Below are 26,661 nucleotides of genomic sequence, written 5' to 3' on the forward strand. Positions count from 1 at the left end.
ATTACATTAATTTAATATTTAAACTATATTATTTTACTTAATTTAACATTAGTTCGTAAGGGGTATAAGTCCCTGTCTCCACCCTGTCTCCTATGTGGAAGTGATGTAGTATCATTGATTTCCCCAAAGTGTTGTTGGAATTACTAAGGTTTCTTATTTGGCAGTAGTAATTTATACAAGTAGGTTTGGTTCCTTCCCCTTTATCAGGAGGTTGAGATGTGTAAGTTTTCACTTCTGAGTTACTTTGCGCCCTGATTTAGTGAATAGTCAAAAATTGTAGAGTTACTCAAAAGTGTAAGAGTACAGAGTAAATAACTCACAAGTGCAAGTTACCTTTGTGAATGTCCCCAACTGTGTTCAGGTGCTTGAAAATCTTAAAGGAAGAACTATAGTAAGACTTTTGTTTTATGCCTTCATTGTTAGCCCCTCTAGAGTTGTATGGCTGTGTGCCTGTGGCATCATTTTGTAAGACTATTATGGGTAATTGTAACACATGCTACAGTGTAAATATTTTCACAGTTAAATCTGCAGCGACTGTTGGTAGGTGGTAGATTTCTTTTAGCCCAATCCAGTTTGTCAAGTTGGATCGCTGCAGTCTGCTAGGAAATGCTATAGAATATAAATGTCTGATAGTTGGGTTTCCCAGATAGCTTATTAGAACTGTGAAAACAAAAATATTGTCTTGATCTCCACTGAGTAGATATTTTTATGAAATTTGCAGAGGTTTATGACATTTTCAGGTGTTAAGATATTTAGGTGGCCTATTATAATATGTGGCAATTATGACCTTTCTTTGTACAGGTACCACATGGCAGCAGAGGATTTGCTACCTTTTTTGTGGTGTTCACCTACATTTCACTCAGGACACCAAACCAGGAAAGCTGAAAAATGATCATGTCTGTCCTTTCCCTGATGCCAAAGAATGTAATCACAAGACCCAGCATGATGTATTCTTCTTTCACTAACTGTACTGAAAAATATTTACATACAGTGTTGCTCAAGTAGTTGGTCCATGGTCTAGATGTTACTCCAGAACAATTGACATCAGAAATCCTTCCCTTCATCACTTCTCATAGGTTCTGTAATTGCTATGTACTGTGGCACAGTGTTTATTACTTCTTCAACAGTCTGGAAGCTGATATTAACTAGAGTGCATACAGAATTGTCTCATATGTTCATGTTTGCTCATTACAAGAACAATCCTTGTATTAATCCGAGACACTAAACATTGTGGAGCTCCCAGTACTGGCAGAGATTTTCACAGTATGTAAACATATGGATATCATCTGCTTTTATGGAACCTCTTGTTCCACAGCCTCCACGGTTCTGATGTGCAAACTCCTTCAACTTCAGGATGTGAGGTCATGTAAAGTGTGCAGGGGTGAAAGTTGATTTTTCTTCTAGTAAGATGACCTAATGGTTGGTATTAGTGAATTTGATGATTCACCTGGATATTTTTCTCCTGGATAGTCTATTCTCTTCCATTGCAGCTTGGGATCTTTCATTTATGCTTGGTATTAGTCACTCATTTGATGAAAGTGTTCTTTCTCTGGTGCAGAATCCTACAAGAAAATATAATCTGTGATAAAGTTCACGTTTTGCATATAATTCAGTTTGCTTAGCTTGTTATCTATACTCTGATCAATCAGGGTCCATGGACTTATCCCACTCATAGACTGGGAGTTTGAGTAGTTATACTTGGTCCTGTGCAGCAGCCCAGGCATTCATTTTTAAACATTTCTGGCACACCAGGCCCATCTAACATGGGAAGATATTGCTCATAAGTGAGTAGGGATGCATATGTATCAGACAAAAGCTTATCAAGGCCTCAAATAATGAAACCGGGCATTTAGCTTAATTATAAATGATTTGTTATCTCCAAATCTAAAGAAAACAGTTTCAGGTACTGAAGAATTTGTCACTTTAAGCACAAGATGTTTTCTCTTCTTCCTCCTCTGAACTATAAAGTGTCTTGCATGTTTTGTAAATACCACCCACTAAAATACCTAGGCTTTCAGGAGAGGCCAGTCCCTTTTTTTTCTGTGACCTCCTCAGTCAGATCTAGAAAACAGGTGAAGATTACATTTTTTGTCTTAATTAGTTGGTTAAAGATTGAGACTTGATTACCTTCCCTTATGATGTAAAATTATGATTTTTTTTAAAAAGATATGAAATATCTGAGGAAGCATATTAATTGTTATTTTTGTATGACCAATCGAAAACGAAGGAGATTGTAACGTCTACTCAGTTGCCTTGTCCGCATTTGCCTCAATAGCCTAAAGTTCTTTCTGCTAAGTTCACGTAAATGCTAGGCAAGCTTAGTTGCATATAACAAATCTGTTTTTTCCCACTGTAGATTTATCCTTTAGGTTGCAGTAGATCACTTCTCTCTTAATGGGACTGATCTGTTGAGGTCATACCTCAACATCATTGTGAATGTCGTGGTTTTTTTTTTTTCACTTCCAACATTCGTGATCTGGACAGTTAGTTTAAATGCGATCACCCACATATGAGGCATTTTTCCTTCCCAATCCCAAAAGTTAAATTAATTATATCTCTTTGGGAGATCTAATGAAATGAGCATGGGATGCAAGTTTGTATTAAGAAGGAGTGTTATGAGACAAACTTATATTTAAGAGATGAGATTTTAATAAATTTGTGCTCTTTTTCCTACCTAATCTCTCATTATGTCAGTTTTTTCTGTTGCTTTAGGGGAATCCAATATTGACGCAAGTTTTAATTTTGAAGCCCATTGATAATCCATGGTAATATTTTCATTTTTCTAATGATGGTTATGCATCAGTAATTGGACACAACCAGGTGAAAAACTCTCCCTTTTATGTTGGACCTCTGAGCTAGATAGTGTGCTCACCATTTATTGTTGCATCATTATTGGGCTCTGTCCTATTGGCTCTGTATTATAGATTCAATGATGCATTCCTTCTAAGTCCTCTTGCTTTTGAACACTTTATTTTGTTTCAATGTTGCATTTTCTACCTACCTTTTCCATCACTTTCTCTGTCCCTGAGATTCCCAGTGGGAACCACTATGTGTAAATGGGGGGTGGAGGGGGAGGACTAGTCGTGAATCACACAGGAGAGAAACATATGGCAGTACAGACTTCTTTCAAGTCTTCCTGAAAGGTTCAACTGAACCATCCTTTCAATTCAGAAGAGCTATAGCTTGGAGGTACGCATGAACAGTGCTTAATTTGAACTGTGGTTGGCTGTGGAGGGCCAGCGGCATTCATTATTTTGGACAGAGACTTATTTTTTCCCATCAGATATTGATCTCAAGCAACAGAGGGAAAACACAAAGATAGAGAAAGATGTAAAACTGTCACAAAGGGCAAAAACAGGAGCCAGCAAGAGAGAGAGAAACTGGCTGGGAGTGTCTAGTACAGAATTATAGAGACATGAGGTGTATTTGTCTATGCAGCCTTGGTATTTGGTGCATGACACTTTGTCACATCAGCCACAGGCTTCTCAGCAAAGCTTTGGACACCAGCACTTACTATTTTACAAATTAGGCACTGCACATGAAATAATGGAAGGTAGTTGCTAAAGTGTTTCTTTCTCACGCACTCTCTCCGGCTAGCTACTCGTAGCTGGAGCCATGGCAGAGCAAACTAACACTGGAGATTAGACAGAAAAGCCCATTTGTCCCTGGTTCATGTAGCTCAGGTTCCTGGTTCTAGCACACCTTGTATTGGTCTCCTGCTATAAGGAGTAACAGTCCTCCCCAGCACCACAGGCTCAATTCTGATCAGAGAGGACTTTACAGGGTGAAGAGCAATGGTACTGCTCGAGCATTTCCTTCCTTCGCAGGAATCAATGCCCGAACAGGTCAACAGATCTTTGGACCCAGTATAATGGTGTGGAAAACCAGACGACAAATGCCAAGCCAAGCCAATACAACCAATACAATTACACAGCATGACCAATGTGGCCATACAGGGAAAACTAAAGCCAGAAATAAAGTTAAGGGGTTATATTAGAGACTTAAGCTCAAGGTCATGTAGACAATTCTCTGGACAAAGTTATAAAGATACAGTATCACCAATGGTTGATCAAGGTGACAAAATAGGTGCAGGTAAACTAACATTCACAGAACTAGGCACTCTACAAATACGATAAAAAAATCAAGAATATGATGGATGAACAGAAAATAAGCGTTGCTCAGTTTTGATAAGCATAAAGTCAGATCATCAAAGTTCAGCTAGTTTGGACAAGGGAAAACCCTACATATTAGCCAATCCGGGATTAACATATGCTGGGTGAAACACGTGGGCAAAAGACCAAAGGGGCAAAAGAATTTAGATAAAGTTAATCTCTGACAATAAGTCACCAACTAAGATGGGCAAAAGTAGGTAAAAAGGGAAAAGACGTCCGCATTTCAGAAGCTTGGTCAAGAGGCTTTTGATTTGGGTCAACGGAAAAATCTCTAAGTCTCAGCAAGGCATTAGGGGCAGAGAGGGCAAAGCCTCTGAGTATTCAAGGGGTTTGATAAGCAGAATAAAGGGCAAAAAAGTCTGCTTCTTCTCTTTCAGTATTTTGACCAAAGTCAAGCTGGGAAATAGTATATTAAAGTTCATAGGGCAAGATGATTTGTCAGCCTGCCAGTCCACCTGACGTTGAAGGGGTAACATCCAATAGAAGTTGATCATGCAACTGCAACTTGAAACATTGATGTGGTTTCCCAGGCCTGTCATGAGAACTGTGTTCATCTGTACTATTCCATGCAAGATTGCAAGAATTTATGTACGTTGTCAGTCCATAGTCCTAAATGTTCGATCCTCAAGGTTAATTTCCTAAACTAACTATGTGTAAGACCATAGACATCTATTACCAAGCTCACATTCTCATGGTAACGACATCTGGAAGAAAGGTACACGTTAGCAAGATGACTTGACATTTTCTGAACAATTACGAATACAGGGCCTCGCAGGACTCACTTAGGCTAATGCAAGTGAATTAAAACAGCACATTAATACCTTCAAATAAAACACATTTTTAATACACAAACCATTAATTCAGCATTAATAAACCTTCATTGGCATTAATGTTTTAATACTTTTAAATAACGTAATGCTATTTATACATTTCCATTAATGTGACACAGAACTGCATTTCTCTATTTTGGCATACAAATTTAAAACACTTTGTCATAAATCTAATATTGTTTTAATGCAGGCTATTAGTTTAGACTCTAAAGGGAATGAGATTCATTCTTCAAACATGTAATTTAATCTCAATACCACATAGGTTTTAGTAACTAGTCTAAGGTTAATGCACACTAACATGACTTCGCAGTGCCTCACATTGCATTCAAACTATTAGTATTTTGATTAACGTAATGCATAAACTGTCACGTATAGATGATCACAGTGACATGAGGGACAGTATTACATTTTTGCTACATCAGTACCACAGTGTGATTATAATATTGTCGCTTCAGCATTGCTACATCACTGGTGAGACAGTGAGGTACTAGCTCTAATTCCCCTTTTTTCGTCCATATTCCAGAACCAACCAATCAAATACTTTAGAGCTACAGTGGATCCTCACACACAACTCATATGGGCAGATGTGCAGGGCTAGATACGGGTACTTATCCTCTCCCTGATTAATGTTTTGCCAACATCATGAAGATTCCACCTAGGACTTTTAATCTGCTGGTTCAGCAAAACCATTGAGGTGCAGCTTTAGCTACCCAACTGTACTGGCATGCTGGCACTGTACCTTGTACAAAAACCAAATACAAAAAAATAAACACAACAATTTTTGCACAGTGCTTCACTTTTAGTCTTCTTCAAATTACGATGAAGGTGGGTTATTGCTGTATGAAGCAGTGAACATCTGGGTTTGGTGCAATATTCAGAACATACATGTACCAAAACAGATATGCCTTCTATACACAAATAATCTAGTGAGTCACAGGAACTTTAAGGTATATGAAGAACTAGATTACATTAAATGGTTGCCGCATCAGTTTTCTAACATTATACATCTTTTTAGGAATGTATCTGAATACAAGAGGGTACAGCTTTGAATCCTACATTTCTTCCTTCTTTTAGACTGGAATATCACATTAGTCCCACAGGAAAAGGTTGCTACATCACATCTGAAATGTTCTATGTGGAAGTTATGGTGAAAAAAAATGGAGAAGTAGTTGATGTAAAATTAGCACACCACGGAGAAGCACCCATGGTAATGTATTTACCCTTTATGTATCTTCCTGGGTGACGTGTGAAGTGTTAAACAGTTTAAATGTATCACATTTATTGTCCACAATAGTTTAAGCTTCATATATTTCCAATACGGATTGACATGTGTCTGTAGTTCCATAGGAATTTTTTTAAGCAGGTTAACAAAAGTGCAAACCATAGCTCTTTTAGAATGTACATGCTACCATTATAACAAGCATCAACTTAAACCTGAACAAGTTCTACACTTCTAGAAATTTGTTACAGTTTACATGTATAGTGATGGCTCTGAAGAAACTAGATTTTAATTTTAGAAAACGTCATACAGGAACATGATTACCATCAGATGAAATGCACATATTCGTAGTAGCTAGTTTGTTTGCCCCACAATGCATTCTTATGCTTATATTTGATAATTAGCTACTTCTATTACTAAAGTTACTTCATTTTTTTCTCTTTTTTTTTGTTTTCTAAAGTGATACAAATGGCTATCTCAGAACACGCTTCAGGGGTGGGAAAATAACACGGAGTACAGCTGGTGCAACTGCAACCAGTGGCAAAGTCCAGAAGTGTTTAATTCCTGTCTCCCATGGTACACATTGCGTAGGATCTGCTTCTGCCCAAGGGAGCACTAAGTGAGGTTTGCCCTAGTGGTTGGATAAATCCAGGTTGAGACAAATGGTTTTCAAACTAGACTTTCTTGAAGCTGCTTGACCGAAGACAGTAATATGCTAAAGCCTTGGTGGAGATAATCTTTATCCATTGGTCCTCCTGCCTATACCTGCGTGTGCATACACTGGCATGTTAGTTTATCTGTGTACAAAGGTGCTTATGTATACATGTATGTTGTTTTTGTCCAGCATGAACCTAGCCAATGGCCACAAAGTAGTGTAGAGGATCAAAGGCAAAGATGCAGTCAACAAGTGAGTTGAGAGGTAGCTGGTTTGTGAACAGTTACTGTATAATGATCTAGTTGCTTTATAAAATGTTCATCATCAACTCTTCCTTGAATTGGAGCAGAGTTGGAGCTGTCCATGGATACAAGCATGTTGTTCCATATTCTGGATGCAGAGATGGCAAACGTCTGTCTTTTTGTACCCTTTGTCCTCAAGTGTGATATCTCGGCTTTGGGTGTGCCAACGAGACATCAGAGATGGCCCCCTGGTCAGCAATATAGATGGAGGTGCAGATCATAATGGCTTTGCAAATGATGCAACTAACGATGAAGATGGTAAGGACTAGCAAGCAGAGCCAGTAAAGCTTCATCAGTATAGGAGTGATATGATCAAATTTTTTCAGGCGCCTGATTTGGCATGCTGCAGTGTATATGATGCCTTAAAGAAGTGGCCATTGCACCATTCAAATGCAAGTAGAAGGGCTAGAACAGTCCTGAAGACACTTTCTGGGATGATTAGTTCCATCTTCTTAACCAGAGAGAATTGATACCAGGCCATCCAAGTTTTCTTGTCTAAGTTTTACTTGAGAGTGAAGTTGGTGCCCAGGGTGAATCTGAATAACTTATTTTGGGTGCAAGTTGAGTTTTAAATCCATTCAGGTTTATGTTGTTGAGCTAGGAGTGGACTAGTTGTTGCTTACTGCTCTCGGTAAATAGCAGGAATTCTGTTTTGATGTGGTTGCAGGCAGTGTTTGAGGTGTTGGATACCTAGAGCAGAGGGAACTTTCAATATAGTTGTGTCTCTTTGGTGTATTAATATTTTTTTAATTCTGTTATCAATGACTAGAGTACCAGTGGCCTTCATATAGAGGTTGAAGATAACCGAGGACGTGAACGAACTCTAGGGAACTCCACAAGTGGTGGGGATCTTCTGGTGCATGGTGATACCTATATGAAAAATTGGTGTCAGTTGGATAGGTAGGAGAACCAATAAAAGGTGTTGCCAATTAATCCCAATTGAAGTTTAAGGGTGTGGGGAGAATGATGGTTGATTGTGTCGAAGGTAACTAAGAGGTACATCAATATCAGGTGGCAGGGGTCATCTTTATCTTTGGTCAGAAGGGCATCATATACAGTTTGTGAGGTTGCTTTCTCTGTACTGCTGTGTGATCTGAAGCTGTATCAGTAGCCATTCAGGATAAGGTTTCTACTGATATGATTTTGGAGTTGTGCATTTCCTGATTTTACAATTATCTTACCAATCAAGGACAGGTGAGTAATGTGCCAGTAATAGGCAAAGTTGTCGGAGTTTAGCATGGGTTTCTACAAGAGTGGGAGGATCTGACCTACCTTGAGAGATCGGGGATGATGTCTTGAGTGAGGGAGACTTGAAAACAGTGTATGGGGGTGGACTTTCATGAATGTTGAGGATAAGACCTAATCTTTGTAGATGGTAGGTTTGCGAGTTGAGGATGTCTGAGAGAGAGGTTGAAGAATGGCCTTTGCGAGATGCATTACAGAGGAGTAGGTGTTAGAAGAGAAGCAGGCTTGAGGTTGTCAATGTGCAGCCAGAACCTTTGTATTTTTTCATGGATTGATAGGTTGATTACATCTAATGTGTGTGTTCTTGGAATATGAGATAAGAGGGATCAACAGGGGGTTAATGTAAGACTTAATTGTCTTGAATTCTTACTTGTGTTGGTATCTTCATTTGTGATATGGGTGGTACAGTATATAGTTTTGGCTGATGTGCTGAGTTTTCTGCATGTTCCACTGAGGAACTTTGGTAGTATGAGGATGTCAAGAGTTCTGTTTTTCTTCAATGTTTTTCCTGTCTGCAAATGGAATGTTTGTCAGGGAGGTCTATGGTATAACCAGCTGTTGAAGGATTTGGCTTGGACTTTTAGCTTCAGCATGAGTGTTCACACAATTTTCGAGAATTAATAACTCCATATACAGTAAGATTTACAGAAACATCATTATCCAGGCCTTTTCATTTGTCAAGGTCTGGACTGAAAGAAGATGGTAGACTGTGTCTTTGCCGAGATCACATTCCTTGGACTCACCAATGACTCCTTATACAATATAAGAATTATACAGTATCCCTGGCTGTGGCTCCTTTGCCCGGTCTTTCTCTCATGAACACAAAACCACTATAATGCCCCGTAATCTCCTTAGTTTCACTAGCCGCTTATGGCTCTGCCAGCATTGCACACCACACACTTGCCACAATATACTGCAACCTTATGAGCACAACCACAGCACCAGACTGAGCTTCAAACAGTTGACAATTTTTTTTAACCCAAACTAAAATGATGCTGTTTCTAGGCAGATGTAGGCTGGCAAACATGGTGGTACCGTATTCTTATGTCTTTGTTAACACCCAGTCTCCAGACTGCTTGGCAACTAGAATATCCTCAGCAATGACTAGTGGTGAAATATTACACGTTTTACTGCTTTTGTGAATCATCATATACTTTATATTCTCTGAATGTTTCTTTTATAATGTTCTTGGGGGACTAAGGAAAGCCACAACAATCAGCCAATTAGGTAATATAATACTGTGTAATACTAGTCAGTATTTCTAAAGCCCTGTTTTAGAAAGCATGTACTAAAAATAAAGGGAAACGTGTGATAAAATAATTTTAGTGCTGTACTACATTGTACAGATTAGATGTGTAAGTTCTGATGATAATTTATTGTTACATAAGTACAATTTATGTATGTTAACAAAATTAATTTTAAAAAGTGTGAATATTTGAATAGGAGACTTTATTGGTACAATAATCCTCATCCTGATTGGGTTTGATATGAACAAAGCTGATGTACCATAGGTATTGAGCTTTCTGAACAAAGTTAGCTTTGTGCTTATAATAAGTAAGCAAAATGAAACACAATAATGAGTGGGTATCAGTTTATGTTCACCGATTAAGAAAATGCTAGCCAGAGGCCAAAGAAGTTTACAATGACAATAAGGAAAAAAACTAAAAACATGACCACCCCCTCCAGTACATCATAATGAATTATGTAGTGCATTGAAAGGAACAGGAGCATTAGAGGTGAGAGACTCTCCTGGTGAGTGGTCAACTAGGCAGCACTGAGGCTAAAATGTGTAGGGCTTTGGTTAGAACACTGTTGTGTGTAGGGTAGGCAGGAGTAGGTAAAGCCACTGGTAGCAGAGCAACTCTTCATACACTGTCCTGACCCTTAAACCTTTACTGGTTCCTTCTTGCCCACACTTTTTCTACTGGCACACCTGTAGGGACAGCCCCTATAGTGTCTTATTTTATTTATTTATTCTGCACTTTTCATGGTCTTAGCTTTGTTTTTGTCCTTACTGTCCTACTTTTACTTAATTTACTCTTAAAACAAGACAGGCCCTCATATTATGCATTTTGTTCATTACCTTTAATGTAATAGCAGCTAAGTATTATTGTACTACAGTTCCCATGAGAAAAGAACTACATAATAACACAATGCCATCCTATGAATCAGCAGTATAAATCCCTTGCCCAGGAACAAGAAGTACTCTTTTTATTGCTGCTCACTGTTATAATAAGTAATATTTCTCTTCTATACAGTTATTGTTATTCATGTGCTGCTTTTGTTTCATTTTAATGTTTTTAATAAGGGTATAATGTTTTTTCCACAGGTTGTCCAATGTTTTTAATTAACCCCACCCCCCAAATAGGTTCTGAGGGGGGAGTGGACACTGTGAGGGAAATTAATGTCTCCTCAGGACCTTCTAATGCTGTGGCGCACTTGCTATCTACATTTGTGCTCCTCACAAGGCTTTGACCGCATTAAACAGAATTTTGACGGCTCCCCTCAAAGCACTTCCTTTTAAAAATGGCCATTTTCATAGTGGCATAATGAAACTTGAGGGGGCCCCCTGCAAAGTACATGGAGGGTGCTCCTACTTCGGTCTCACTCAAGAGCTTGCATACCAGGGTAATGTGCTGAGGGAGTCCCCTGGAGCTTGGCCTACCTCCGCCCCCCCCCCCCGGCACAGCGGAGGCTATGGGGGCCTTTGTTACACCACTGCATTCTTAACGGCAAGAAAAACTGCTTTGGCAATGCTCCACACCACTTCGCAATCTCAGCATTCGAATTTGAGTCTTCTGTTAATTGTCCTCTTTGAAAATATTTTATTTTATTTCAAATTCTTTCTTTATATTGAAGATAATTTCACCTGTTACCCCCAAATCGGTCTATCTAATTAAATACATGTTAAAGCAGTTAATTCCATATTATTATTCGTATTCATGAAACTGAATTCAAAATGAATAAAGAAGGTGCCTGTTTTTAGTGAGGATAAGGAGCCTCACATTTTAAGATTAAATTTAAACTTATTTATCAAGGATTCTGTAAAACAGGCTGTAACAGATTCCATTACTAATATTTCAAAAACTCTTGAGGCATCTATGCAAAAACTGTTGTATACACTTAACCCTATGGACATTCTAGGTTCAGAAAAGGGTAGAAAATGTCATTTTGGACAGAATACTCAGCTTGGTTTGGGTGAGCTAAAATCAAAAAATGTTGCTTTTCTTGAAGTTGGCCCTCTCAGCTGAGAAGTTTCAAATTCACCTACAAATTGTGCTTGCCATTCATGTAGTCATCTTCATGATACTGATGATTATATTGGTGATTCTGATTCTAGTTATGATAAAGATGACCACAATCCAGGTGATATTTTCTGTCCTGGGTCTCCAGGGAAGAAGCGTAAAGTTTCTCTTGGTTACACGGGAAGAGTCTAATCTGACCTATACTAACAATATAGTATTTCATTTCTTAAGTGAACCTGCGTGTGATCCCACCTTGAATTATCACCTTAAGTATACTGAATGGGCCCTTTCCAATCATATAGCTCAATATGTCTCTCATAGATTTAAGGCAGTCTTTGAACATTGTAAATCAGAATAGACTCCAATCAGAGTGCTGAAGTCCTTTATCCAATAAAATTACTTCCATCACTATAATTGATTTTATTACTTACTAATGTACTAAATTTGGAAAGGACCCCATGAACAGAGAGTACAGGGGTTGAACAAACTGCCAGGAAAGACTATTGGAAGTCACAGGTCCTTTTTCAAGGCTTGAGTGGATGCAGATTGGTGCTTTCACATTATCTGCTAGGACTCAAAGGGTGATATATTTGTTGAGGAATAAAAATTAAGCTATGGCCTAGTAGTGATGCAAGAATCTACTTTTGAAAATTAACTAAAGGTTAAGAAAGGTCAAGAGTCAAACAGCCTCCTTTTTGGTAGTTTTTTTTTATCAGCGAGTTGAACAAATAAGCGGCTACTTCCATATCAATTGAAATGGCCTAATTTTACTGAAAATTTGCGGATACAGATTTTCTGACAGGGCCAGCAAAACAGGAGTCACTTTGCTGGCGGTTCCATCGCAAGAAGAAATTATAGAGTTGGAGGCTCCTGCGGATTCCAACAGGAGGTTAAGCAACAATTCCAACTTCAAAGGAACACAGGTTTTAAGTATACAGGATAACACAACAGAATCCTGGTAAGAAGTTTATATTCTGGCCATCTTCCAGTAGGGGGGTCATCTAATTCTTTTCCTACCTGCATGGCTTTTCAATTAAGTCCAGTTGATGTTGCTTACAGTTTAAGGTGATTACAATCTTCATCAAGTCCAAGCCATTTAGCTTAATTCTACAAATATCAGGGAGGCTATTGTATGACAGAAGGAAGAGACAATGGCAACTAGATATTATGGACCACCAAAAAGATGTGGGGATAGTAAAGGTATTGTTTCTGGCCTAGTCATAAGTGATATGACTGCAGTATATCATTTTAGAAATAAGAAAAGGAAATCTATACCCATATGTTTTGGATTAACGAAACTACCAATGTTTTTTTTTATTGAATGATAGAAGGTAGAGACAACAGCGATTAGATATTATTGGCCACCATGTACTGAACAGAAATAATGTGGGAACGTTATGATTAAGAAATAACTTATCCCTCTTGACTGACACTGTGGTACACCTAATAAATCGAAAATGATTAAAAAGGATTTATATCAATGCCCTTTTAGATAGATAAACTATAAACAAGCTTTCCACAAAATCGATTCATAGGAATTCAAAGTATTGGTTTCCACGAGGCCAGTAGGAAGACCTGAAATATGGGGACTACATTTCCCCTGTCTCCTGGTGTCGAATAGGTTCTCATCATCCTAGTGAGACTACTGGATTCAGGCGGCAGAATCACCTGTACTTCGGGGGACTGGGTCTGATCCCGCATCATGTGACACCTGTCGGCCTAATCCGGGTTTGTTCTGGCTTACTAGCAGTGTCTCATCTCCACCCAAGAGTAGGGATGATTGGGGCAACCGGGCGAATTACATAAATGACTCCTCAGGGGAATTGTGGTTACTCAGATCTCATCCGTTTCTCTCAATTACATTAGTCTCATGTACGCAAGGACAATCGGAGGCAGAGTATAGTTCAATAGAGTTTTATCTAAGTAACTGCATCTTAGATAATAAGGCATGTATTGCAAAAACTAGGATGGTGAAGCACAATAGGATTAAAATTGTGACAAGGAGAGTAAAACACAAGAATAACACTACCATGTTGTCACTAAGTTTTTTTTAATCATAGTTCCTACCTAAGCTATGTTTGAGCACAGCATGTTAAGCTCTAATTCTGCCCTTCAGGTTGCCCCCTGGGAAGACATCATCCCCCATACCTGAGCAAGAGGCCTGTAGTCCACATAAGCAGCTGCAGCAAAGCAATCTGCATGCAGTCGTGGTCATCTGACTGGAATCTCCCTCTAACATGGGTCAAAGTAGTGTTTTCATATACACGAAAGAGTGTGTATGTTTCTGTGAACATTGGAGACAGAGCGTACCACTTTTGCCAGCAGCCTATCTTATTGCAGCCTTGAGAAAAGCACAGAGTGAGAGAAATGTCTTGTTTAAGAACGTAGTGCTGACCTAGGCGAAGAACAGCTAGATAGAGAAAATAAAACAAGACCGCAAATGTGGCTGCTGTTAAAATAATACAATGGAGTTAAAATAAAATATATCTAGGTTAAAGTGCACAGCGGCAGGCCTAGGTTGCTAAAACAACGTATATAAAACTATAGCTAAAATGGCTACACAACACCCTCCCCTTGCCAGTTCAAAGGTGGTTGAAAGCCTAATTGTATGTATAAAAGCTACTAAAATTCATCCTAAGGCATATATAGGTGAATGACAATAATGACAAGTCAAGACACTTGAGCATGTATTAAAAGGACAATTTAAAATGTTAATTGTGGCGTAAAAAAAGAAGCTGAATTTCAAAAGTCAGTCATTTTTAAAGTCTCCAATTGAATCCGGGATAATTGAAGACAGGAAATCTTCCACTTCAGCAGGTGGTAAAGTAGGAAGTTCATCGCCAAGGAAAACCAAAGACCATTTGTGTTCCATAGCCTGAGCTCCAGCTGAGGCAGCAGCATTCCATAGTGTGCCCAACAGTGAGTCTAGAGTTGCTTGATCAACAAAGGGCAACTCATAAACAGCTTGCCGTCACAAACGCACCCTCAACGTGCATGTCTGGTAATGAGCCCTCAGCGAGAACATAAACAGATCAGCGTCTAATGAAAGCAAGTGCTGCGTAGAAAGACAAACTTTCAGTGCACATTCAAAAGGGTACAAGAGGCACTGAAACACAGGCTACACACAATGCAAAACCGGTCGGAATGCCTGAGACCAGTCGCACTCCAATTGCTCCAGGAGTGATGCTCCAAAGTACTGCATCATGTGTTCACAACACAGCTGTGCTGGTGGAAGCGCTTTCAGTCATTGTTGCAACGGGACAGCCATTGCACATTAAAAAGTAGCAATAGCAAGATGCCACCTATTATTATAGCCAAAGTTATCAGAAATCTCCTGAAAATACTCAAATATTGAGTGGAAGGCTGAAGGTATTAAGCCAAATATAGACTAGAAAGTGTGAATGAAACCAGAACCAACAGCCTTAAAGAAATTTGCGATTCCAGTAGTACAGGACGTGTTAAATGTCTGTCCCACGAGTTCACCAAAGTGTCTTGGAAAGTTAGTACTTAAAAGGGACTGTATCTCTGCAGATGACCTCGCAACCTGAAGCACATTTTTTAAAACAATAAAGCCTTGAGTCTGCTCAACTTGTCAAAATTCACATTGGAAGTAGCGATATGGGGCCAAAACTCAGCTACTTCCCTCTGTTGTGTAGGAGGAAAAAGTACATCCCTGTGGCATGTAACAATTTTGGAGACCGAAACGACATAAACTATTCCGGCTCGCATCCCACAACAGCTCTCAATATTAAGGAGCACATAGCTACCATTCGAGAGCACCTGAAATGCAAGTGTAATCAAGGGGACTGGGACTCCCTTCAGATAACAAGCCAAGTTTGCTTCCAAAGCATTGCATGGCCCGTGCAAGGACAGCTGTTTACAAACCATCAAACGGCTGACGGAAGTCGTGCATTTACTACCGCTAAGAAAGACCTCTTTCATGCCACTGAGAAATGTGTACGAAAAGGGTAGCTCCCACACCTCATGTATGTAACTATCTCCTAGCTTTTCATATCTGCCCACTGGAATGTGTTTTAAGCAGGATGTGAATTGAAGTGTTGAAATAGACAAATTGATGACCCCGTGTACTAACCAGTCAGCAGATGGTATTTCAGCCACTGTAAAGGGCAACTTTTCTAGTTTCTCAATATTTAACAAGACACAAGTTGCTTCTTTTTTTAGCCATTTGTTGGGAAGCAGCCTGAACCACGACTCCCGAACAACGAAGACGTGGACAACGAAAGCAGAACAACGCTTTCGTTAACCACGATTTCCTTGTTCGGTGCCTTAAGTACACATATGCTGAACGACGCACATGCGTGGTTAAGGCACAGAAGAAGGGAGTCGGCTGAGGAGGAGGAGGACGTGATCAGGTAAGTGGGGCTGTTTTAGTGGCGGGGTGGGGGTCGGGTATTTTTAGTTTTAGGGGCAGGGGCGGGGGTTTAGGTTTAGGGGCAGGGTAGAGGGGTTGGGTTGTTTAGTTTTAGGGGTGGGGGGTCAGGGTATTTTAGTTTTAGGGGCGGGGTGTTGGGGTCCTTAATATTTTTAGTTTTAGGGGCAGGGTGGGGGGTCTGGAGTATTTTTGGGGGGTTGCGGTAATTTTAGGGGCGGGGTGGGGGGGTTGTTGTGGTTTTAGGTTTCAGGGGTGGAGGGGTCGCTGTAATTTTAGGGGCGTGGTGGGGAGGTTGGGGTAGTTTTAGGGGTGGGGGTCGAGGGGGGTCGCATGCTGGAACCATGCATGCCGTTCACTAATGCCTTTACCGGGAATGCCTTTACAATGAAAAATAGTCGTTAAGACATTAGTGGTAACAACATGGTCGTTGTTCCGACTGCGTTGTTCAGGCATGCGTGGTTCCAGCATGCGTTGTTCCGACATACATTGTTCCGACCTACATTCTTTCACAGCATTTAGTGAGGAAATCTTCAACCATTGCTGGCATAGTTTCTCTACACTGTATGTCATCACTCTACCTGTGTGCTCAGATGACACATAGCAAGGGTCAGGCCTACTTGTTCAAAAAACCCGTGGAGTTTACAAAACGTTTGACACCCATTGATATCTGTTGGCCACAGTAACCATTCACCAGGACGTGAAAGTGAAGCATTAAACGTGACATTTTGGACCCATTCATCGAGCTGATCTTCAGTTGCATTTATATACTTTTGCCATTTGTAAAATTTTGCAGGGGCAGGAATACTGGACGCATTCAGATCCTTAATCTTTGCTAAACCTAAACAACTTGTACAGTTTCATTTAAAAAATATCATTTGAACAGGTATCAAGCATGCTCTAAACAAAGCTTCCTTTCCCCTTATTTGACAGTTTTTTTTGTTTCCCACACACTTAAGTCAATTGACTTCAATATTCATAGTCTTCTGGGAAACAAAGGAATCCAAATAAATGAATTTTATATCTGTCAATAATATATGTACATTTTCCATAAATGGCAATTTGAAATAATATAACTCAACATTTTTAACATTGTGCTCAGAAAAATATGTATATTTTTCAGAATGTTTTAGAACTCCCTTGTGGTGGAGTTGGACAATGTTCCCATTGTGTGTAATTAAAAATAGCCTTTGGGGTACTTGCTCTTTGAATGAAATGATGCCCATAATAATTATAGCAAAACATGTCACAATAATTTTCTTTGGATTGATAAACATCCTCACTTTTAAAATACAGTAAAATACTGTAACTCAGTCATCATAGAATCAACTGTTTTCACATCCCAGTCATCCGAAACAACTCCGGGTATTAATATATAATTCATAAAAAGTTTAAACACATATAATATTTGAATGACCTCCATCGGGCCATATATATCAAATGTGACCTTATCCCAAACAATCCCATCAGGAATTGGTATGGCAGAAATGTTCACGAAAGACAAGTCTCTGCCGACCTTGTGAGAAGAAAAATAAATTTTTAGGACCTCATCCACCAGTTCACCTGTTGATCGTTCAGGAAGGTAATGAACATGCATCAGCAGAAAGAAAACAAAGACAAAACCAGCCCAAAGGAGGCAAGCTTATATGGCCAAGGAAAGACACAGATAGTTCCATGGGAGAACAAAATAATTTGTTTTGAGCCAAGTTATCAGCTTACGTGTTTTTGACAATTCAGATGCAGAAGAGACCGAGGAGTACGAAAAGGTGTCAATGTCTGCAAAGTATCCAGAAGCAGTTTGTGCAAAAATGGGAGTCGTATTTGAAGGAGGAGAACTGGTAGAAGTCTCCCGTGGTGGTTCATAATAAATGACACCATCCGTTTGTTAGAGGTTGAGTCAAATTGATCAGCAATTTCTGTGTTACTTGTTGCAATAGATGTTAGTGGCACTAATGCATGATCATTTTCCACCCTCCCCAAGCTCAGAGAGGTCACAGCGTTGCTGCTCAAAACTTGTAGAGGGACATCTTGACCAGTAGTGAGAGTGATTCGGAAATTACTGGTTGTTCCTCTTGGTCTGCTGTGCAGAATCGGCCACATGGTGAAACTTGACATTGTCGATGGAGAAAAAGCGGTTTTCTTTAGAACCAGGCAGGGGTCGCAGAATAACAGTTCTGGTACTGTGCATTCCCAGGACTGGAACTGGTGCACGATAGGAAGCACCAAACTTCTTTTTCACAGCAACTTTTTCAGGTACTAGATCCACAACCTTTGGAATCCAGCCGGTAGATGTTATTGGTGCATCCTTAATTCTTAAGGAGGCAGCACTGGCAGAAGCGTTGTCGCCAATGAACTGTTGTAATTCCTGCAAGACAGTGACACGTTCATTTATGTCGAAGGTTGTTTCTGCTGCCTCCAGGCCAGGACCATCAAGATCTGGAACATACATTTGAGTTCCAAACAGGCACTTGTATGAAGTATGACCCCCTCCCCCCCCAGGTACCTTCTAGGCAGATTATTAAGTGCTCTCTGGACTCCATACAGGTTATTAAGCCAACCACGACCTGTACCTAATATGCTGGCTATTAAGGATTGCTTTAAATCTCAGTTTTGTTGCTCCACAACACTATTTCCCTCGGGATGAACATGAGATAAGTAATGGAGTTGGATCCCTAATGAAGCCAGGGTGTCCCTGAATGCTCTTGAGGCAAAAGCAGGGCCCTGGTCTGAGTGGAAAGCCGCAACTGCATATGTGCTGACAAGGCTTGCAAATCTTTAATAACAGTCCGAGCATCAGCCGAGCGCTGTGACCACACCCATAGAAATCTGGAGCAAGAGTCAACAGCAACTAAGATGTATTTGTATGCACTATCAGGTGTCAGGGGACCACAATGGTCCAAGTACACACATTTTAGTGATTTGTTAGAAATTAGGAGGGGTGTCTGCGGTGGGCGTATGACAGTGGACCCTTCAATTTGTTGGCAGATATCACAACAAAGGACATACTGCTTGGTCTGTTTATATACACCTGGCCACCAATAACGAGCCTGCAACAATGATATTGTAGCCGTCACACCTTCATGGGCAGAAGCAATCCCCTCATGCGCTGCTTTGATCAACTCTGGTCTTAGGTCTTTGTTGGGGATTACTCGAACTCCCACGCCTGGTATTTTCACTTCTGCATCAAGGAAGCCTCCCATCCAGTAGGAATATTTAATGGGATATCCTTTAGGCAGAGGTGTGCCGTCAGCTGAGGCTTGTACAGCAGCCAGTATTTCATCGCCCGGTTTCGTTCTAGAATGAGTTACTGCAGCAACAGAAGCCATAGCTACTGCTGATTTGGCTGCTTCCTCAGCTAGTGTCTTTCCAGCAACGTGTATTCCAATGTGCTGGTGTCTAAGTGTATGTACAACATGGACATTCAGGAACGTTTCCTTCAGATCCGCTACTTTCCCCCAGAAGTCTGTTTGATGGTGTTACCTTTAGAATCTCTGAACCCATTCTGGCGCCAGTAATGCAGATATTCATTGAAGGACTGGACACTATAGTACGAATCACAGACAATCGGTGTGTGTAGGATCCATATGTGCCAGTGCCATCACCTAAACCTTTAGCTCTGCTAGTGGTGCAGTGCAATCCCCTAGGGTTTGCTTAAAGGTATGTTGTGGATAGAATTTACTATACTCCATGTAGCCGCTTATGACTGCACAAGCAGCAGAGTATTGATGCTTTGTGCCTATTGCAGGTTGTTCTGAGCCATTAGTGTACATGACTCTTTGAACTTGATCAAAAAACAATGTATTTGCCGGAACTGGGTATTGTAGTTCATATTGCAAAAATTCTTGAGTTTGTAACTTTGGGTCAAAAATATAATCTATAACAGTGGCTGTCAAAGCCCATTGGATCCAACATGGATGTAATGCTTTAGCATTTGGAACGCTAGCTTTGGTAACAGCCTCAAGGGCTGGGATTGGAGATACAACAATAATGCGTTTCCTCTTGGTTAGTGGTCTTTCTTTAATGACAGCCATCTGAACAGCAGTGAGGATTTGCTCGGTGGGAGCAAAACGTTGTTCTGCTGTTGAGTACAAATGTGACGTGTGCAATTGGGCCTGACTCACACTCATTGAATGTTACATAGGTGAAACCAATGGCGCCTGCAATTACTCTGATGACTAGATGTTTTTTATTGTCCTTTGTGTGTAGGTGTTGTGCTGCAAGCATGTCTTGTTGTAATGCTCTGAGAATGTGTGTGTTCGACTGTCCAGAATTTATTAGCAAAGTCAGGACATATCCAGTCACATAAAGGTTTGATGCGTAATGCATAATCTGGAATGTATGTTGTGCCAACATTTAGAAAACCCAATAGTGATTGGAGTTTTTTATGGTATTTGGAGGCTGTAACTGTGCGCATTTTTCTAAGAATTGTTCGCACTGGGCTCTTTCGTTCACTTGATAATTCGTATCCCAGAAACAGGACACTAAGGAAGGCTATTTTTGTTTTTCTAAAATCGAATTTATAGACGAATTCGGCAAATCCAAGAACAGTGCGGGCTACCTGTCTTACATGTTGCAGTAATTCATCATCCGTAAGGTAGATGTCATCGCCATAGGAAAATGCTTCAGGGTCAATGTCGTGCAATATTGAAGTTACACAAGACGCGAACAGTCCTCGACTGTTCTTGTACCCCTGTGGTAAATGACAGATTTTTTTCCTGGGAGCCTAGTGTTCTGAAACTTGTTAAGTCTCTACTCTTGGGCACTATATTTTGCCAGAAGAAGCCATTGGAAATTTCCAATGTTTTGTATTTTATGCGCACTATGTTCGTAAGTTCCGTGCTATGAGTTTTGTATAGCGTATGTGATGTATGACTATTTAAGTACCTGTACTCTAAGACCATTCTTTATGAATGGTCCAGTTTAGCTACAGGGAATAGAGGGTTATTCATTGGTGAGACACAGGGTTCGATTACACCCTGGTACTCTAGTTGTGTGATGAGTTCCCTCACAGGTGCTTTAGCATCATGTTTTATTGGGTATTTGGTATTGGGGTTGAGGTTGGGGTTGATTTTTAATTGGAATTACATTTATCCCACCCTACATGACTGCGGTATAACGCGGCTGCCTACGCCAATGCCCAATCAATGGCGTAGGATTCTTCGAGCTCATCGGGAACAAGGGGCAAGAAAGAAGGTTTGATAACCTCTTCCCCATATGGGCAAGTACAGACAAATTCAGGTGGCTAATCCTTTTTCGGCCAGTAAAATATCATAAATGTTAACAACGCAGTCCCAAAAGATTGCGTCAATTGTGCGTTCAATGTCTCCTTCTAACTGTATCATTACTTTGTACACCCTGTCATGCGTGGAGACACACATGTCTGCAGTTTCAACTTGTAAGAAATCATCAGTAGCTTTCACCTCCAGATGCTCTTGAAGATTCCAGCGAACTATGGTGACCTCTGCTGCGCTGTTAGAAGAGCTAGCGCCCACGTCTTGTTCTTCAATAGAGCCCTCCTCTTGAGCGGCATGACAAATCATAACTACTGCCACTTTTTTCTTTTTAAATTGGGCTTTGTGTTGGGGACATTTCTCTTCATTTTTAACAGAAACTTCAGTTGAGCTTTGTGATTCCTATCTCGGTTTCACGTACTCAGTTCTTCGCTCTGACCGCCCACCTTTCACTGCATTTTTTGCGGGGAGTCCTGAAAGGAACAAGATTGGCGTGTATCAGTATATTTCTGAGATTATATCTATTCTGTGGGGTCTCTATATGCGGAGATTCCCCCCTTTCTTTTTTAGGTGTTTGTTGTATTTTATCCCAGCATTTTTTTGGAACACTCAGGTCCTTGCGTGGTAGAATCTTTCTTTATTAGATTTACCCTGAAACTGTGGTTTCGTGGGTCTGGCCCCCAGATTATCTCAACCAATACTAGAATAGGTCTCAAAGATAATCCTAGGCAGCTTACGTTCTTGATCCATTGGAGGATTGTCCCAGAGTCGAATACGCACTGATAGTGCAACTGATTCCCCTTTAAGGATACTTAATATAATTGAAGTAAATAGGGGCAGGGGGGTTGATACCTTGACTGGAACTATTTAGTTTGCAGTACTCTGCAAAAAGACACAGCGGGATGTCAGTGGGCTCCTTTAGATTTAACAAGCGATGCATGGTGGTCCAATATTTCAGCGGGATCCAGTGAGTTTATAACTGGGTGGAGGAAATACATTTATAACAACATGATACAAGATGCTTGATGAATATCTCCCGGGATGCTCCACGGATCGGCACTCTGCTCCCGTCATCAACTAATATTTTCCTTAAACCTATTGCTATGGATATACAAAATAGAGTGGAATGCTCTTGTTATATTAAGTGGGCCCTGGAGGTCTGATATTATGATGGTCGAACCCTGATTGTCTTGCTCAATTTCTTAAGTTTGACAGAGCATACTACCCGGTACCCCAAGGTTATAGAGCTTGGTGTAGCTAATTTTCACAATAGGCAATTACATTTTCCACAACACTATCTAGGAGGTATGAAGAAATGGGGGTGTGGATGTATGATGTGACAGTACGTCTTGAAGCATACTTCAAGCATAATAGCATGATAACCTGGCCATAGTAAAATACCCAGCTGAAAGGGTTGGCAGCACTGACTACCCAGATCTACTGTGATTTGTTTAGGCATGGGGCTGGAGGAAGAGAAATAGAACCAACAAAGAATCAGATTTATCTGGCCATATTAGTGTGGTAATCATATTGTATTGAAAGTCTTTAAGAAAAAACACAAAAGATGTCCTGGATGTGTTCTGACCTACAGTGTGAGACAATAGGGGAGACTCCCCCTCCTATAGACTGAGGCATTCCCCTGACAGTTGCAGGATAAGAGCAGATATAGTTGCATGTGTATAGGTACATATGTCACTTGAAATGTTTAGCACCAAGTTTGCGTAACATGCAGTCCACTGGTTTGTACACTGTGTGCAGTGTTGAGTTCTTGATGAAACTTGAGCGTGAATCACGTTGGGTGACTATTCCACATGACACTATAGATTTATGTTATTGTTTAGTTTTGCAATACACTATGGCCCTCATTATGACTTCAGCAGTCTTTTTCAAAGCCCGCTGAAGCCACGCATGCGCCCTATTATGACTTTTCCGCTGGTCCAGGGGACGGAAACAGCGTTTCCACCCACTGGCCCAGCGGAAAACTCACCACAACATTAAAGCCGGCTCGTAATCAAGCCGGCAGCAATGTTGAGGTGCATCGGGTGCAGCAGCACCCGTCGCGCATTCCACTGCCTGTAATTCGGGGAGTGGAATGCGCGATGGGGCCCCCAGACCGTCCCCCACTCCCCCGAGTCTCCCATACCGACAGCCTTTCCATGGCGGTGTTTACACTAAGGACAGGCTGGCAGATGGGGATTCGTAATCCCCCAGGCAGCGCTGCTTGCAGCGCTGCCCTGGCAGATTACAACTGCTGGGACCGCCAGGCTGCAGGCTGGTGGCAGCCTGGCGGTATTACCGTTGCGGCTCCGCCACTGACATAATGTGGCGGTAAGTACCGCCAGCCTCCCGCAGTGGTCATAATGACCCCCTATATGTATGTATTGATGATCTCTTGCAAGCTATACCCTAGGAGACGCACAGAGGACCAGGTAAGAACTAGTTTTACCTTTCCTGCATGTACAAAATTAAAACATGTGTTTACCAGTAGGGACACGGACAATATTTCTGCCCTGAAGAAGGCCTGAGGACTTCAGATTTGAGGTGAAGGCATCCAGACTAGTACCTCAGTAGGCCAAAACATGTTGGTATTCAAAAAAGGTGTGGAGATCCATTGCAGATCTTGAGCACACTGTTCACTTGCCCCCCCGATAACAGAATGAGGGGTTGGCAACAATTTTCTTTTTAATCTACCCAGCATTACCCAGAATAAAGGCACAACCTGTGGATAGATACCAAGGTAATTTTAACCTTTTTACTCTAACAATTCTGGTGCCCTACTAACCAGAAGATAATTTATTTGGATCTCCCTGCCCCTAGAGGAGCTAGCTTTCCCTTGAGCTTACAGTTGAAACTGTGGGGTTAGTACAATCTTATCCCGGTGGGATGGACTGTCCTATTATGAAGCATGCCACTACAAAGTGGGGGAGGTCTTTCCATTCATAACAGGCATTTGCAATGCAATGTGTCTTGCATTTACTCGAGTTAGTTATTAGCGTTATGGACTCCTAACTGGACTTTTCTTGCCACATAAACTGAAAAGTAAAACAGTTTCACATAAGGGAGCCGACGGCCGCCATTAAGGTAAAGCAAACACACAAAAGGAAACATAAATTTGCTCTCAGTGAAATGTATTGGTAAAAGTGCAATTATCCACGTATCCGGCAAAGGTGCAATTATTCATGTAACCAGCAAAAGTACAATTATCCATCTAACTGAGTCAACGTCATGCAAAGCGCTCGACAACTGCCCAGCGAGATCGTGCTGCCTATGAACTAAAGAGAAAAAGTAATCCAGAAACCATACGGAAAACCTGGAGCCTCATATGTTTTCAGTAGTTCGCCGGTGCACATGAGGCGGGCTAAACACTGGAAAAGGTATGACATATGCATGCCTTTCACTAATGAAATCAAGCGAATTGTAAAGGGTAAGCCGACGAACCAACCAAATTGATGGGCACGACATGGGGGTGGTTACAAGCCGGTAGAGCGATAACAACAGGGACGAAGCGCTTTGCGCTCCACCCTAAAAAGGCATATATCGCATTGGAAGATCAGATATTCGGTACAGAACAAGGACCATACCATAGTGTCGCTGGTGGAACAGAATCCCACCTCACATTTTGTATGTTCAAAAGATGGGAAATTAGTCTGCATATGCCTACCATGGCCAGCAACACATTCAACATGTCTGAGGGGGCTGATTCCTCAGGAAAACAAGGTCATATCTCTTGCTCCATCTCAAATACTTTGTGCTCTGCCCCGGGCAATATCTCCAATATGCCAAACACATCTTGTGCGTCATCCCATACAATAAATTGGCCTTCTTGATATTCATCTCCTAGGAGTTCACAGCCTCCATCTCTCCATCATCGTATAGACATCACTTTAGATAGTTTCGCAAACGGTTTCAGCACCTAGAGTGGCATGTCACAAGCATATGGTGCATGCTGTAGCACTCTTTTAACCACCCCTTCCCATATTCAGCACCCAGGGCTTATCAGGCAGGGGGATTCGGCTGGTAACTAGGAGCCACACATGAGCATCTCCAAGATTGTTAGGTACGTGTATGAACCATGCAGGAGATTATTTTCCCAATTGTTTCTATCATCGTGTCAGTGGACTGTGTGTTGTAAATGAGCCACCAGGTAATAAAGATCCCTATTCATATACACTTTATTAATATTATTTAATTTTCTAAGCAGTTGCAGATCTTCTGAGTAGGCACAGCTGATCCCCAGGTGCCCCAGGACCGCAGCTTAAGAACTGGTGGTCTGTATTTTCTCTGTGTATGAACTATATTAAAACCAAGCCAAATGATTTGATCTTTTGTGTGTGTTTATTAGTTATTGTAAGTTCACCAAACTAGGATAGAAGGTACTGGTACCAATCGAGAAGGTGGTTCCAGTTTATTATGATGCGCCAAAAATGCACTTTATATTCACTACTCCCAGCAGTGCCTAGTAAAGCGATGATGGTTCCCCGCAGGTATCTAGGAGGGGCAATGTATGGGCACTCCTGTTTCAATACTTAAAAAGTAAGATAGAGCTCAGTGGACAGTGTTTTTGGTTTTCTAGTTGAAGCTTGCCCATATATTTAGGCTTTCACTATGGACTTCATGGCAGCCCCAGTGTGAATAGAAACCGTTGTTTGAACTTGCATCAGATTTATAAGTCGGTTCTTTAAATTGCACTGTCATTTTTGTTCTTTTTCAGAGCAAATTTTGTCATGTCACACCGTCTGAAATGTGCACAGGGAAAAGGCCCATAAAGGAGAAAAAAAAAGTTATGAGAATGTGTGCGAAAGCACGGATCAGCTAGGTTATTGCCGGGAAATATTGTTTCCAACGGGTTTACCAAACCACCTTCCCAATCTCTCATAATAGGGGCCTTTAAATTCTTGCCCAAGGGGTTTGGACTTTTTGGTGATGCTGCTAATGCTAACCCATAGGAAGCACTATTTATTGAAAATGCGGAATGCCTGCTGCTTGCCGCGCCATGCCAGCATGTTTCAAATGCCTGCATTTTTTTGTTTTCATTTTTAATTTTTCGCAGTCAGACCCCCAAAGCCAAAAGTGGAGGTTTGTTCCTTTAAAAAAAAAAAAAAAAAAAAAAAAAGTACGTGGAGTAGGGAGGCCATAAATAGGGTGAGGCTTCTTATGCCATGGAGGTGGCAATTGTGTGGCAGCTGGCACCTGATATTGTGTGAGTCTTCCGATACAGCAGGTGTGCTATCACTGTGCCACTCCAATCTGCACACATTGAATATTTAGGATAACATGCTAATTAGACGTTTTTACATATTCCAAGGTGTGCAGACGGACTGTGCTCTGCCTGCCTGTAAAAGGTTCAACAGGTTTTGCTTTACAAAATGTTT

General features: G+C 40.9%; 1 protein-coding gene across 1 annotated transcript in view; it reads left to right on the forward strand.

Annotated features, from left to right (window-relative positions):
- The window catches only part of LOC138259058 (mediator of RNA polymerase II transcription subunit 1-like), a 582,859-nt gene that overhangs the window by 241,268 nt on the left and 314,930 nt on the right, over positions 1-26,661 (forward strand). Inside the window, exon 5 of the mRNA XM_069206503.1 lies at positions 6,077-6,209. Coding sequence (XP_069062604.1) covers positions 6,077-6,209 — 133 coding nt within the window. The remainder of the gene's footprint in view (positions 1-6,076; positions 6,210-26,661) is intronic.

This window comes from Pleurodeles waltl, chromosome 2_1 (assembly GCF_031143425.1).
Source record: "Pleurodeles waltl isolate 20211129_DDA chromosome 2_1, aPleWal1.hap1.20221129, whole genome shotgun sequence".
NCBI lineage: Eukaryota > Metazoa > Chordata > Amphibia > Caudata > Salamandridae > Pleurodeles > Pleurodeles waltl.